We start from the raw sequence: 16,498 nt of genomic DNA on the forward strand, positions 1-16,498 counted from the left end.
CCAGAAGGAAAACACCATTTTCCTCCAGTAGAATAGAAAAGGAAAGGGTCACTGCTCTGCTGATAAAAGGTCTGGCAGGCAGCCAGTTTTCTCTTCTCTTGTACTCAGGCTCCAACAACGCCTAATGGTTTAGTTGCCTCGTGCGTAACCTCCTTCTTCATCTAATGGGTGAAGTCACTACCAAGGTCTAATACCATAATTAGAGGTTTCCACTGAGCAATGAGTGGTAAATGCCAGTGACTTAGTCTGAATGAAAACAACAGTAGTAATAAGGAGGAGGGAACAGGAATGCAGACTAAAAAAAGAAGAGTTTCAACAGCAAAGGTTGCTCAATGTTTATCCAGAAATCACATTAAAACTACTCTTTCTTGTTTTCCACTTGACTTGTTTCAAATTTAATCAATTCTAACACGGAATAAGACTCCTAAGATGATACAATCATTCAAATATTCTGTGAGGGAGAAGGATTTAACTAATTCCTGGTATTCCCTTACTCAGAGGGATTTTTCAACACAGTAAAATTCCGTGAGTGGAAACTGCTTCTTGTGGTATCGTCCTTTTGATAGTTATGGACAGTACCACCCAAGAGATTTCGTATCAGGAAAAGGATCACTCTCCTGAACTAACACACTGTTGAGTTCAAGAAGTCGGGTATGTGCTGAGTGCTCTGAACATCCCTCTAGCCCTCTATCAGTGGAGCTCATCAGCTAAACCAAAGACTCAAAACTCTAGGCATATATAACTACACAGACAGCAAAGATGATGTATCTGGATCTTCCCTGAGAGTTTTTTTTTAAAGTAGGAGCAGAGAGCATACTAAAATGTGACAACGAGAAAAATGTTGTTTTGCTATGTCCAAAAAAGCAGAAGATCTGACATTTAAATCTTTTTCTCTTCTCTACATGCTATATTGACTCTTTTTTCTTCTGATAATTAAAAGTCTGAAATAAATTTTGGATGGAACTACAGCTACTGCTGCTGACACTAATTATCTTTTTTCGCAGTCTTTTATGTAAACATAAAACAAATATCTAAAACAGAAACTGAATTCAAAATCTGAACATCCTTCTTTGCATAAAAATCACTTCATCTTATTTACCCTAACTCATCTTAGCAGTGATGAGCTTCCAAATTAGTTAAATACTGACCTCCTAGTCCTTCACAGATAAATGAGACAAGATACACTTCTTTTTTAACTCAACTGCCAGACTTCCCTATGTGGAATACCTGAAGTGCAAAGCATTTTCCCCATATTTCTCCTTTCATTTTGCCAGCTCTGTAGATACATAAACATAATTTTTCTCAGCAGATGTAGCAACCTGTGCCTTTACAAATAAACTTCCTTTAAAAATAGAAAGCTCCAACTGACCACCACATAGTCAACATACACATACACACACAAAATTTTTAAATTTCATCTCTTCTATGTCTTTGAAAGGAAATCACCAAGAAACAAACCCAAAAGTTTCTATAGTACCTGGGGCACAGAATCAAGAGGAAAATTCTTACATTTTCTAAACAAGATTTTTATCATTTGTAACTAATGCAGCAAATTACTTGATATGTCATTTGGCTTAAAATAAATGGTATATTATGACGAAACAAATTTTATGATGAATTACGTAACAGAAAAGGTATGCAAGTTTCATCAACTATTACTTAGCACATTTCCTACTTGGAGTCAGTCAGCATTTAAAATCATCATACATTCCTCAACCTTTTAAATGATCTGAGATTATTACTAGGTGCTCCAGGCACAGCTGCACTCTAAATTATACCGCAGCAATGCTTGTACTGAATTTCTCCCAATCCGACAGCACAAATGAAGCTACAGGAAACAATCTGCACCAAACTGACCACAATACTGCTGCAGGTACCACAATCAGCTATTTTTATATTGGCTTTTTTAAAAAAAGATACAGACATATGGCCCAAACCCCACCTGAACAAACCAAATCGAGCTACTCACCGTTCATGGCTGTGGGAAAATGAGCCATCATGGTCCGGGATATGCCTTGCTAGCTCTTAGCCATCTGCAACATCAAAACATCGTGCCATTAATAATGCAGCAAGGGCAAAACGCAGCTCAGAGCTCCCGCTGAGCGGGGGGGACGTCGGCCCCCTTCAGCTGGCGCTTCCGAGAGCGAACAATGCAGGGCTCCGGGCTGCCGCCGAACCGGCTGGATTTACATTTGGAAGGGGGTGGGGGATATATATATATATATATTTTTTTTTTAATAGGGTATGCAGTGCAGTCTCGAACCTAGCGGCACGTTCTTAAAGGAATACGGGACCAAGCGTCGAGCAGCTCCCGCGTAACGTGCGCAAACGGCCGACGGCGTGTCAGAGCATACGGCCGAAGGAGCAGCCCTCACCCGGCAAGAGGACGGGCTCAGTGTCTGCGCGGATCTTTTTTACTTCAGCCACTCCAGGCAGGATTTACAAAAGAAAATAATCTTTGCATCACGCATTCTGAAAAAAACCGACCGGTTTCATAAGAATTCGTAGCCTGTTTTCCATGGCACCATGAAGTTACTCCTTTTCTTTCAGAGCTACTGCAAAAAGAGTCAACAGCAGCACTTAAAGGGTTCTCAATATACTTTCGTAATAAGAAATGTTGAATAAGAAATGAATACTAACACTTGCTTTACTTTTCCAGTGAGTATCATTTCAAGACTACCTGTAGACGTTACTAAATCTACAGAACTGCAAAGTAGTAACTAATACTTAAGACATACCTGCGGGATAAACACAAGCAGTATTTAAAAAACGCAGAACTAAGACACGAGACAGTCTTTGCTTTGGATAAAATAATTGTAGTCGAATATGGAAACTTATACATGATTATCTGCCACTCTGAATGGAGTGTTGTTCATGATGAAGCCACAAAAAATGAACTTTTTATTGAATTTTTATTTATATTAAAAAAAAAAAAGAAAATGGAAGTTTGAAGAAAACCTGCTCAGAACTTACTGCCAGCTCTCACCAGCAGCTTTGCCACCCCCGCGCTCACTGTTGTTTCTCACATCTTAGTATCCATGAGACACTTCAGATCCCTCTGCTACTTCCCCCATTCAGATACCAAACCTTCTCCCCTCACCAAAAAAGCAGAACCCTCACCTCTCAGTACAGCCACCGACTGTAGTAATAAGTACAGAAATATCAGCACCCCCCCCCCCCACCCCAATTTCTGCATGTCTGATCACAAAAATCATGCAACTTCTCCTGGAAAGTATTTCAGTATCTTACTTGCGGACAGCAGAACATTTTTCATCTCTAATAAACATACAATAAAAATAAATATGCCAGGAATCAGTTGCCAACAATCCTCTTTTTGCTCATCCTAAAATCATGCACCATAATGGAATATAAACCATTGATTTTAATCAAATCATTTGTAAACATCATAGCCACATGCATACTTTGCCCTCCCCAAACGAAGAACAGTATTTTATCTGAATTTAACTTGCTCTGTGTTGCACATATAACTGCTCAGTTAGGAAGAAACATAATACATGTATTTTATATCGAAACATTACACAGCAGTATGACAAGACACTTTACGTTCCAGGTTTCTTTGTGTGTGTATGTATATACACATATATACACACACAAACATACATAGACACGCATATAGATGTGTGTGCATACGTTTATATGTGCATATACACATATATGCGTGCACACACAAGCAGACATACGTATACACATATAGATAACATTATATATATATATTTATATACACACACACACACATATATATTTAAATAAAATGGAAAGTAATCGCAAGTCCAACTACACTGGATAACACAGAGATCAGCTGCAGAAAGAAGGAAAAAAAGGAAGCATGGCACCTATTCAAAGAGAGAAATTCTAAAACGAATTTGGGTATTTTTAGGTTGCTTCCCAGGCCTTACCAGCAACCTATCATGAGACACTGTCAGTCTATAAATAACTTTCCAGACAAATGCTTCCAATGTTATTAAGCATTTCTATAGCACATATTTTTCTGCAAAAGCTGTTCTGTTAAGGAAGACTACAGGAGAATCGTGAAACTAAGCTACAAAAATAGGATGTTCAAGAACATCCTCACAATTAATAGAGCAAAACTTAGTCATGCTCAGCACTGACAGACTTCCACCTGTGCACGTTGTGTTGCAGATCTACGGTCCAACTGCTAAAGCCCATGCATTTCATTTTTCCTCTAACATTATTTTTTGCAGACCACTTCTTTAGCTTTAAGTTAGTAATTACAATGAACAATAAAAGCCTGATATTGCAGTGAATCGCTACTGAAACCCCTGGATCTTACTATATATATTTTTAAATCCTTTATATAACTTAGGACGATAGAGAAAGTCAGGTTTTTCATTCCTTGTTTTGCTGAAGCATGCGAACAGCTCACACAGATTGAGTCTTCTAAACTCTCAACTTCTGACTATGAAAGTGGGAAAAGTTAACCCATTTTATGCTTATGCACATGGCTAATGCCCTCCACCTCCATATTTAGACATCTTGAGAGTCTCACCTAAGCCATATCTTAACATCAATTTAAACCGAACAATTCTGCAATCAAAGCCTTGGTGTATTAGCCTTGTGCAGAAATCTCTGCACCTAAAGGAACATGAATGGTCCTGATTCATTTCCACCAGCTAGTATAACTCTAGTCTACTGTTACAGGTGACTCCATACATAGGCAAATATCATTCTCTGGTGTATAAAATAACAGAAATTATACATGTTACTTCAAACAGAATTTCAAGCGAACATTTAACATAGCATAACCAAGTTATCATGCATTTTTCTATTTGTTCTCTCAAAAGAAGGAGGCCAAGATCCCAAATTGCCAAGTCTGGGGGAATGCAGCCCAGGATGTCCACATGGTGCACTGCCATGCAGATGCACCATCTCAGACGTGACAGCAAGAGGGAATTGCCCCAAAGATCTTTATTAAAAGTACATTACACCTATGTTGTTTGATTAAATCATGATTTAGCTGTGTCCTCACACTATAGATAAGTCTCGTAGTATTTTAAAATATTAGACCTGAAAGGCACCGAAATCCTTATATAATGAACCTCCATAAATAATACAAAGCAAGACCTTACAGAAGCATCTAGGGATTGGATAAACTGAATTTCTGCAGGACTTCAAACTGCATGAGCATTTGGGACCCCATCCTATCACTGAGAACAAATACAGTTCACTCCAACTCCACAGTTACACCAAACACACCCACTTCTCTGGTGACAAATTCAGAAGAGGAACGATGGGCACAAAAGGGCAAACAACATCTGTGCAACAACTCTTCACTTCATGAATTTTTTTAAGGGAGGAGGGAAGGAGAAAACAGCCCAGTAAACTCACAGACTGCACATCTTTCCTCAATGGTTTGTGGAGACAACCATTTTCAGGGAACAGAGCTTGTCCCCAACAAATATGTTGTCTTCTAAGTTTCCACAATATGCCCTTAAAGCTTATAATCACAGTTTAGTGCAGTTTATTTTTGCACATTTCAAATAAAATTGCTTTAGTTCCCTTCTGTAAGAATATCTTGCACCTTTAAAACACTAGTGTACACCATTTATTTTGCTGAGTAAGTGGTAAATATTTTATTTTTTTGGCCAAATTTCTTTCTTTTAAAATGATTCTGATGACTTTCAATCATTAATCACAACAAAAGCTGTTAATTTCTAAAGAACTTTATAATATCACACCTCAGAGAAATTCAGTGCCACATTTCACCGAAGAAAAAAAAATCTCTCCATAAGGAAGACTACAATCTGTATCCCAAGCAGATCATACAGACAAGATAACACCCGCTACAACTGGTGTAATTCACAGAAAATATTTTTTTCTGCAAAACGTTCTAGAAAGTCCTTGGTGAACTAATTTATCTATTCCAATCATGAAAGAACAGAATCATCTAACAGAACAGTAGCAAACGTCCCCCTCCAGCGAACGCCACAGAGTATATTAAGTCTAGCACCCACTTAGGTGGGAACAGAAAAACTTGGATGTTATGCTTAAATAGCAGAACTGCAAGTTCTTGTGAACAAATCATCTAACTAGACCCAGAGTTTCAAGCAGTAACTGTTTTCACAACCTGATCTGTCAAACTGCAATTTCTGCTCCTGCTCTCAATATTCATTATAGCTGACACAAGCTGCAACAAGAAACAAGGAGATGGCAAGCAGGGAGGAACTGAAGACCACACTGAGAGCATGAAGAAGGGACTTGTGTTGTACATGACACAGAAGGAAAAAAAAAGTTTATTTCCATAAAAGATGTTATTCCTTTGTTTACATTTTGTCAAGAACAGGCTTAGCTCAAGCTTTGTTAATATTTTTATTTAATTAAATTTTAGCAAAGTATTTCTAAGAGCAACCAGAGCCACATACTTTCGGTAGGAATAAAGGTCTGATGCATCAAGGTCTGTCACATCAGCTTCATTCTAAGTTGGCAGACAAACACCATAGGGGTAGCAGGCATGGACACTTTTCTTCTGTCTCTTCTAAGGACATAAAAAATATATATTGCGCATTTTTGCAGTAAAAATCAATTAGCAGAATAGAGATCTCAATAATAGCTCACTGATCTATTGTTTATAGCACCTGTAAGACTGGGCAATGCAAAACTATTTATTAGTATTTGCAAAGCAAATAATGACAATGTATTAGCTCATGTAGCTCTTCTATGCCTTTCTGACTGCTCTTCTGAAAAAAAAAAAATCAGGACAATAATATGTGTTAGTTACGCTATGAAATAGCATAGTCCAGCCTTTCCTTCTGAAAGGCGTTTTGGTAGAAAAGTTAACCGATCACACACACACACACAAAACCCCACAATGCCTTGGCAGGCAAGAAGTTATTCCCTTCATACTGTGGAGTTGTACACTCTGAACCTGGCCTCTTCCAAATGCACCTTGAATAGCTTTACAAAGTCCATCCAGTTTGATGACCAACGATCTATGTCAGTAACAAAAAAGAAGTAGACCTCCTGGTAGCTACCAGACCACTGACTCTTCCTGCTCTCCTCTATTACTGTGCGTAAGAGTACTGCAAGTCATAGTTAATATTTTGACAGTACAAGAAGAAAAAAAAGTGGTAAACATTTTACTTCTTAACACTATCTTAAGTTCCTCCCTTGTTAGAGGGCAACTAACTTCCAAACTCATTATTAAGGCAAAATGTGAATAAAACTTTTCTAACAAATATTTTCTAAAAAATATTTACCTAATTATATATAATTTTTTTCCCATTGATTTGTACTTTGTTTTATACACTTCTGACAGTAGTATGTTCACAGAACAGCACCCTTATTATTAAGGTGAGGCCTTTCATGAATTAAATATACTTAAAAGTCAAAAAAAAATTAAATTCTTTTAAAGGATTTTTAGAAATAGTAATTCTACAGACTACAGTCAGAGAGGCTGTTCCTTCTTTTTTAAAAAAAAAGGAAAAAAAGAAAAAAAAATAAGTTTTAACTTTTACTCCATCCAAATCAACGGTCTGGCTCAATCAAACCAAAATGCAAATAAATTTAACAGAAAAACTCTTATCAATACAAGAACAGGATATAAACCAGTAAGAATAGTCTGACTATAAATTTTACAGGATTTGGTTTGGTTTTGGTTGCTACATACCAACTCAGAACACTTAAAGCCTCTGCTCCCACCTAATTTAGTTTTCAACATTAAAAATCTCCAAACACATAAATGATTTACTGGCTTGGAAAAAAAAGCTTAAATCCCATTAGAATTCCCAAAGATACCCTTCTGCCCACCTTGCCTAAACCTGAAAGGTTTCCTGAATATACTGACCAGGCTGGAACCTGTGTAAAATACAGGAGTCACTACTTCTGTTTAAAAAAAATCAGAATTGTGTGGTCAGTATTGATAGGTCTACTCCCTTTTACACGGCTGCTCAGCTACATGGCAGCACTCATTCAAAATTTTTTGAAAAGGGTCCTAGCTGCGACCTTCGAGAAGGGATTCCAGGCTGTTTATCATAACCTTCTCAGAGAGGTAAGATAAATTACCACCTGTTTGAGAGCACACGTAAAATATATTCTTGTCTTTTTCGCTTCCTACTTTCTAATTTACACGGCCCTCCATCCTATATGATATATTTGTAGATCCTGTTCTGAGGCACAAAATTTTTGCAGCTAATTCTTTGTCTAATTCTTTGCAAGCATCATGTAAGAATCCTAAGCTGCTATGGTGCGAAGTCCCCACACTTTAAAAATTGCAGTCCTTAACTTCTACATCCCAATTTACGTTGGTATGGGCTTAGACAAAACATAGAGCTTTGCTGAGCTTTTTTTTTTTAAAAAAAAAAAAAAACTTATTTTATTATTACTTTTATTATAATTTTATTATTATACTTATATTACATATTTTCTGACTCTAACCACAACTGGAAGTATTCAGAACATGCTACGTAAGAGCTTACGTATTTGAAATCTTCTCATATTTGTTTTGAGCTCTCCTTCCATTAGAAGCAAAAGTGAAATCTGACTATTGACAGAGCAAAAAAAACCGTAACGGAAGAGAGAGGTTATCTTTTTCTTAAGATACAACAGCGGTTATTCAACTGATCTGGAACTGAGACTGAAACAGTACAAGAAGAGTACAAAATATTTAGAACACCTAGTAGAAATGCTATAGCTAAGCATAAAATAAAAGATACCGAGTAAGAGGTCATTCTTCTATACTCAGCAGAGAACAATATCTAACATACTTGTAAAATTAATGAAGGCGAAATATTCAGTAAGACTGGGATTTACATTTTAGGTATCTGCTTTCAAGTTGGGAAAGTGCACAAAACCGTTGCAGGCTGGCTGAAACTTCTCTGAATTGAATGAAATGGCAAGCAGAGACTGGCCATAAAAGGTCTGTAAAGTGCAAAAATGTAGATTATCTTTGATAAAAGAAACTCAGAGAAGCCCCATGGGAGAAGAGCAAAGACGAGCCTAATGTGGTCAAAGCACAAAAAACGAACCGCAATGATGGGCAACAGAAGGGCAAAACTGCATCACCCAAAGCTAGATAAAAGCACATGGGTATCACCGAGGTGCGAGAAGATCACAGCCAGCATCAGAGAGGCAGGAAGCACGCTACCTGCAACAGCAGCCTGCAGCCCTTCTTACCTCCCTGGCTGATGCCCTGTACTGCTGACCTTGCTCTCAGGCAAAAGTCCTGGTGTACCACAATCAGATGTCATCAAAAACAGTCCTGAAAAGCATTTGTAAAACACTGGAATATCAGCCAAAATACAAGTAAAGCTGGAAAGCCAGTGTGCCTTAACAAAAATAATGAAATATAACCTTACACATTGAGATGTGTGAGATACCTGCAATAACCTACCCTACAATATTATGATTATTTTAGCTAAAAAAATAGTAATTAGTTCCCAGGATTTCCAGTGTTATTCAGAGGAAGTCTGGCTGTGCTAGCTATAGAATAATGTTTCTTTTAAGTCACAAAAGAAAAAAAAAAAGGAGAAGGGGTATTCAGTTGAAATTTTTCTTTTAAGTACCGAGCTCTGCAGCATACGCTAATAATGTTTTGACAATTAGAAACTGAATTTCATGAACTTAAGAAATAACACTGTATCAATTATCACCTGGATTAGAGACATTTATATCAATGTTGTATAATGTTCTTAGAACCAATAGTTTATCTCTATCAGAAAGATAACTGCCCTTCTTAAGAAATTCAAAATAATATGACTGTACTAAACGTGGTGGAAAGAGCAGAAGGAAGAGAAGTAAACCTTTAGACTTTGATTAGTCTAAAAATCTAGTCTTTGATTCTTGACTTTTGAAAGATAAGACTAAAAACAACGTACCAAAAAAAAGAGCTGATTTACAATTTATTAATATAGCCATAGTAAGTCATTTTTTGCATTGCAACTGCAATATTTTTAGAAACAAAGACAAATAACTCCCATTTCCTGTTCTTCCCAGGCATTACTTCATGCATGCTGTTGAACCACAAACTGCAGATATCACTCATGACTTACACCACATCACCTTGCAAGCTCCACTCGCACCAGTATTGAAAATTTTCATGAGACGGGCCAACTCAGAATTCTTATCTGCTACTTCTAAAGCTAAAGCAACAACACCCATATCAAAACATTTCAAGTCAAATTCACTGCTCTTGTAATTACAGTTCCAAAAGTAGTGACTTGTCTAGATCAAAAGGGTTTCTGAACTACTTATAACTGCTATTTTTTTAATAGTTCTCAGATAATTGTGGCACCATTAACTAATTCCAGTGTTTTGTGCTGCTACTGTCATCACATTAGGTCATTTGAATTTCATCATGGTATTCTGAAAATAAGTAACACAATGCTGTGCTCATTTATGCATTGATGAATTTATCCATTATATCCTATTTTAACTCTGAGATGCAACTAAACAACATAACCCTGCTCTACACCATTCCTACTTTGACAAAAGTCTTAAACATTCTAAAGTAGAATAGAAATGAAACATCATCAGCCCTACACATCTTTTACGATTTTACAGTGCTCCAAGTCAGAATGGGCCTTATTTTATACAAAAAACAGCAAAAAAAAAAAAAAAAAAAAAAAACACAAACAAAAACACCCAGTGACCTAATCCAAGTCTTTTGAACACTTGCTGCTAATGGCACAATAGTCCCCAGTAGGGATGGCACACAATGCAACAAAGTATGTGCGGTTATAAGAATTGAAGATTCCTGAAGAAATAAAAATAACATCTTGCTTTGTTTTCTATCCAGACAATATATGGCAAAAATATAATAAAACAGAATTTATTCTCAGTAGTCTCTTGTCTTCTACCAGTGCTCTGTGACATCTCTAACAGCTTAAAACACAACTCATGATAACATGATGGTAATGAAAAATTTACATTTTTTTTAGTGATATACTTTATTTTTTGAGGCCACTTATGTTCATGAAATACCAAAGATGTCATTTCAAGAGGTATTATTAAGAAAAAGCCTATCAAAAGAAACTGAAGCCTTCTGCTGACTAACTGGGCTAGTCCCATACTTCTGGGATACACACTATCCTTTAAAAATTCTGCGTCTAAAGAAATAGCAGCTCTGGAAAAAGAAACACTCTTAAATAAATCTGAGAATTAAAAAAACTCTTAATTGACAAGTGAGTCAATGAAAGAAGGAGCAACATGCTAGTAATCAGCATGCTTATATTTTTAGCTTGACTTTTAAGGATCTGAGACATGAGTAGTTAATAGGTGCTTTGACTAATCACATAACCGACATGAACCAAATTTTACAGAAAGGTGCACTTTGCAAAAATACAAACTCGCTGCAAGACTAATGAAAACAGGCTGGCAGGCAGAGGAGATGCTAGCAAAGTTAGTGTATAAATATCAGACCCCAGAGAATCCACGTAGCTGAAAACTGTTTTGAACATACCAACTGTGAGAAAAACTTCAGCTCCAGCTTGCATCTGACTACATGCAGACAGCCAAAGCTACAGGAAACAAAGCAAGCAGCACTGCTCACAGCTGGTTCAAAAATTCAGCTCACACTGGCCCCTCGTTCAAAGGAAACTCAACCTACAGTTAGAGATGAGCCTCACAGCTCTACACTGAGAAGGATTCAGAAACAGATTTCTGGAGGTATTTAGGCATCTATATTTGCAACTAAGAATCTGAGAATGTCAAGATCACTTGAAACAGCTGCTTAAAGCACTCTGAAAATCTGGTTAGACATTCAATGCTTGCAATCTAACAACAGCGTTTCCCTCCCAAATCATCTGTTGCATCATCTATCAACATCTATCAGGGCACAAAAACAAAAGAAGGATAACATGTTTTTAAAGTTGAAAAAAACATAATTACCCCTTTTCACTCCATACCTAGGGTCCACATTTGAATCTTGATTTATACTTCGCTTTGTATTTTACCAGAAAGTGCTAGCACTTGAAATCGCATCTAAGAATTTCATAAAGAGCAATTCCTGAATTAACTCTCCATTACCTTTCTTACCTTTACAATCACCTCTGATCACCTAACATGAGGAAAAGACACAAAAGGGCACTGACTTTTCTCTATCATTCAGCCAGACAAAAATGAGTGCTCCCACCTGAAAGCAACAACATGAATTCATAAATTTAGCAATCTATTGCTCTCACAATTTTCACAGAAGAGTCCTTTTGGGGGAAGTTCATCAAACTTCCCCCCAAAAGTTTAGAAACATGCAAGATCCACCACTTAAGATCTTGCCAGGAGATTGCAGCATTACATTGAACTGAAAGTGGCTTTCAGAAGTCAAAATAAAGTAATCTGAAAACACATAGAGCAGTTGTATGCACACAGAGCTGCGCACAGGACCAGTGCTGTTGAGAGCTGATGCCATTACAAGACTGCTCTCTGATTTTTTTGAAAGGTTATGGTGATTGGGGAGCCTGATGACTGGAAAAAAGGCAAAGATCACATCTTCAGAAAGGGCAAAAGGGACGATCTATAGACACAAAATGCTACTAAGCCAGAGTTTGGTCCCTAGAAAGATTATGGAGGAAATCCTTGTGCAAGCCATGCTGGTGACAGTACAGCCAGCAGGCATTCACCCAGCACAAACCATGCCCAAGCCACTCAGCAAGCTTTCTGTGATGACTGACTCTGTGGATGAGAACACAGACGCAGGCGCTGCTTATTTTGACTTTAGGAAGGGTTTCAACAATGCCTCTCACAGTATCCTTAGAGCCAAATTGGTAAGATATAGCTTGAATAGCTGGACTGTAAATTGGGTGGAAAACTGGCTCAACCACTGGATTTAGAGGACTGTGCTCAGTAACGTGAAAGCTAGCTGGCAGCCTCTTACTAACAATATTCATCAGAGGCTGATACCATGGCCAACACAACTTAATGTCTTCACTGGCAGTCTGGGCAATAGGACAGCATGCAGCCACAGCAAGTTTGGAGGATATCAGCCTGGGAGGAGAGGTTGATACACTCAGAGGGTAGGTCAAACACCAGAGCAGGCTGCCCAGAGAAGCTGTGGGATCTCCCACAGAGGTCTTCCAAACCTGATTTGACATGACCTTAAGCAACCTGACTGATGTTGGCCCTGCTGCAAGTGTGGCTTGGACCAGATGATCTCCAGAGGCCCCTTCCAACCTGAACTATTTTATGACTACATTTTAGGTAAAGGAAAAACAAATGGAAGCAGTTAAAAACTATTTGAAAAACTGAGATATTTGAGATATTTCCTTTCAAGTGAAAATAGGCCTGAAATGAACATTAAAAGTGAATACATCCAACTTCTGAGACAGTTAGGGGGAAAAAAAAGAAAGAAAGAAAGAAAGGAAGAAAGAATTCAGGACTTCCAAAGGAAGTTGGATGGAATGTTTTTGTTCCCTAATTATATAAACTGATCCAACTAAATCTTCTAAGGTGAGAGAGTTTACCTGTCTGACAAATAACAGGCAATCTCTCACGCCAAAGACTTCTGTTTGAATCTGCAACCGGATCTAGTGATCTGACCAGCATGCTTTTCAGTAATTAATCATATAGTCCTTTTCCGACAGATACCTGTTTTTACAGGTTATGAAGCTTTTTAATAATGCCTCAAGGGAAGCACCTAAGTAAGCTTTCATTTTTCGAATCTTGTGTCATTCTCCCCCATCAGCTCCAGACAAGTAGCTGGATGAAGAGTTACCACAGCATACAGGATTTAATTTCATTTCATAGTCAGCTAGCAGCTAGCAAAGATGAAGTTAATTCACTTTTCATTATTAAAGACCACAACATAAATATTTGTAAATGAGCCTACTGTAAGAACCTCCATGGTCCCCATCACTTTAATACCTGAAACTCAAAAATAAATCCTTCTCAACAACACAGTTCAAAATCATTAATAGCTCACTTTTGCCTCAATCCACCTCCATTTGTCTGCAACAGCAATGGGGAAAAAAACCCAAAACAAACACAGGCCATAATTCACTGCTAGTAAAACACTTCCTAAGACTTCCTAAGACAGATAACACTTTACAGTGCTAAGCACTAATGATCAGTAGCTACAGTGCATGTGCTATTCCTGGCCTTATAAAATATTTCTTATATTACAGTAACAACTGAGAACTCAGTCAGGGACACATCTTATACCCTAGATCTTGTATAGATAGAGGAAATAAAATAAATTAACCCTCCCAAGATAGTAATTAAAAGGGAGAGCATATTCGCTTGATCTAATTTAGGTACTTGATTTAGGAGGCTAACCTGACCAAAACTGCTATATCTCTGAGAGGGCCCAGTAATCTAAATCCACATTTACAGGGATCTATTTCTCTCTTAACCTTATATAGAGGCTGAAGTCTAAATTGAAATTACTCTACAGATCCAGAAGTAAGGTGGTGTGGATCCCCTTCCCAACTTAAAAAAATAAAAGAAAGAAAAAACAAACAGGGATGGTGAAGCAGAAGGATGAAAAAGAAAATGGACAAAGTTTACCAAGAGCGAAGCCCCAGCTAGCCCATCCGCTTCTAACGCCAGTTTTTTCTGAACATTGCTGTCGCATCGGTGGAGCGAGATGTTCGTTACAGCTGCCGTTACGTGCCGACGGAACTCCAGGGGAACGCTCATTTAAAAATCTCGAAAGCAAAAACTCACCGTACGAGCCCCTACCGCTCCACGCACCGCCGCGGAGGGGGCCGGGGGACACTGCTCAACCTGCTCCGTACGTTTTCTTGCGCGCGTACGAATGCGGGAACTGCTGCCACCCCAGGCAAGCTGGAACGGAACGGGTTTGAACGGCGCTGGCTTCCCGAAGAGATGCGGGCGCTGCAGCAGGCTGAAAGCACGGGCCGGCGGCTCCCAGCTCATCCCCGTGCTTTAGCTGATGAATTTCTGACTTACGCGCAGCAAGACTTATACAAGCAAAGGTTAAAGATCGTAAGTACTACTTAAAGCACAACCTACTTTCAACCTCGGCAACGTGACAGGTGTCAGAGTGCCACCCGCTCTGAAAACCAGATTATTTTATTTAAATTACTACTCGTTATCGCGACGTGCAGAGAACCTGGTCGAGCCTTTCGCGGCTCCATTTTCCTTCCTGAATTACTGCGTTTCCTGGTGCGAAGTCAGGACGAAGGAACGGCAATCCGTTCGCTAACGAAACGGTCCACGAGCTTTGACTGCCTCCAACTTTTAATTCCCGCAATCTCTAGGTTTTCACAGTAACTACGAGCAAGAAAATCACGACAGCAACCCGGCTACCGCCTCGCTGCCGTGCCCTGGCTGGGCACCTAGCCGCCCGGGGCCCCGCGCTGGACTCGTTCCCTCTCGCTAACGACACCCAATTCCGGCAGGATTCAGCCCAGCAGCGGGGCGGCAGTCACCGTTTTCGGTCCTGCTCCGCGCTGCCGCATTGCTCCCGGGAGCGGCGCCGCGGACACGCGTGGGGCGGCGGCTCCCGCGGCCCCGTCTCGTTCCTGACGGCTGCGGCTTTGAGGCCTCACCTCAAACTTGGGCAAAAAATCCGCTGCGGGAGCGAAACATGCGCGAAACGCCAGCTTTTAAGTGCGGAGGTGGGGGGGGGGAGAGAAAAAAAGGTTAAAAAAAAAAAAAAAAAAGGCCTTAAAGGGGAAACCCGAATTCAGCCTGGCCTGACAGACCTCCGCGGCTCCCCGCCCCAGCCGCCGCCGCCCGCCCCAGCCGCCGGAGCCCCGCCGCGCGCCGCCGCTACCTGTTGCGCGAGCGCCTGCTCCGCACTGGCTCCCTCCCGCGCCGGCGGCGGCGTCAGCCCCACAACATGGCGGCGGGGGCGGGGGCCGCCCGCGGAGGAAGGCGGCGGCGGGGGAGGGGGAGGGCGGCGGCGCGGGGCGCGGGCGCCGCTGGGGGCGCCTCGTCCGCGGCCGGCGCGGCGGGGCCCGGCGGGGCCCAGGGGAAGGGCCGCCGCGCCGAGGGCCGCCGGCGCCGGGCCCGGCCCACCGCCCGGCCTGACCTTCGCCGCGGGGCCGCGCAGCGACGCTCCCTGGAGGTGGCCGGCGGTGGTGGCTGCCGCCCCGCGAGGGTGTCAGACTGACAAGCTGCTGTTTAAAGACCTCAGCTGAAAGAAATTTACCGCGTCCTCACTGAAGTCTTCCTCGCTGTTGATTACAACTGCTGGCAAAACCGTTACCCCTTTTCTCCGCAGATGATTTTTCCTTAAGGTTTCCACCTATTTGTATCCAGGGGAAAAACATTGGTAACAATCTTAAATCTCTCCATGGTGCCTCAAGCGTTACAGCGTCTTTTTCCAAGCTGGGCGGCGATGGCTCTCCGCGTGCCCGGGGTCCCCCCGCGCTGCTCTGCCGGGGCGCCGGTGCCGGAGGCCGAGGCCCCCGAGAGGCACCGTTCAGCCTGCTGAGACAGGGATTCACCAATTCGTTTGGTCAAAAACCAGTTGAAGACTTATACAGAAAGGACACTCAGGAAAGGCGGCTTAACTTCTAAACATTAAAAACTGAAGAACATCATCATCCAGGATTTTTATTAA

General features: G+C 40.4%; 1 protein-coding gene across 5 annotated transcripts in view; it reads right to left on the reverse strand.

The window, feature by feature from the left end:
• ITSN2 (intersectin 2) overlaps positions 1 to 15,792 on the reverse strand; it is an 85,915-nt gene extending 70,123 nt beyond the window's left edge. For 4 of the 5 annotated variants that reach the window (XM_062573212.1, XM_062573216.1, XM_062573214.1 and 1 more), the window contains exons 1-2: positions 15,707 to 15,792; positions 1,970 to 2,033 (exon numbers count right to left, since the gene is read on the reverse strand). In XM_062573212.1, the coding sequence (XP_062429196.1) occupies positions 1,970 to 2,000 (31 nt within the window). In that variant the 5' untranslated portion in view covers positions 2,001 to 2,033; positions 15,707 to 15,792. Of the gene's footprint in view, positions 1 to 1,969; positions 2,034 to 15,635; positions 15,654 to 15,706 lie in introns of those variants that run through there. The other variant, XM_062573213.1, reaches the window with a different exon arrangement.
• Positions 15,793 to 16,498: the final 706 nt, after the last annotated feature.

The sequence above is a fragment of the Rhea pennata genome, chromosome 3 (assembly GCF_028389875.1).
Source record: "Rhea pennata isolate bPtePen1 chromosome 3, bPtePen1.pri, whole genome shotgun sequence".
Taxonomy (NCBI): Eukaryota; Metazoa; Chordata; class Aves; order Rheiformes; family Rheidae; genus Rhea; species Rhea pennata.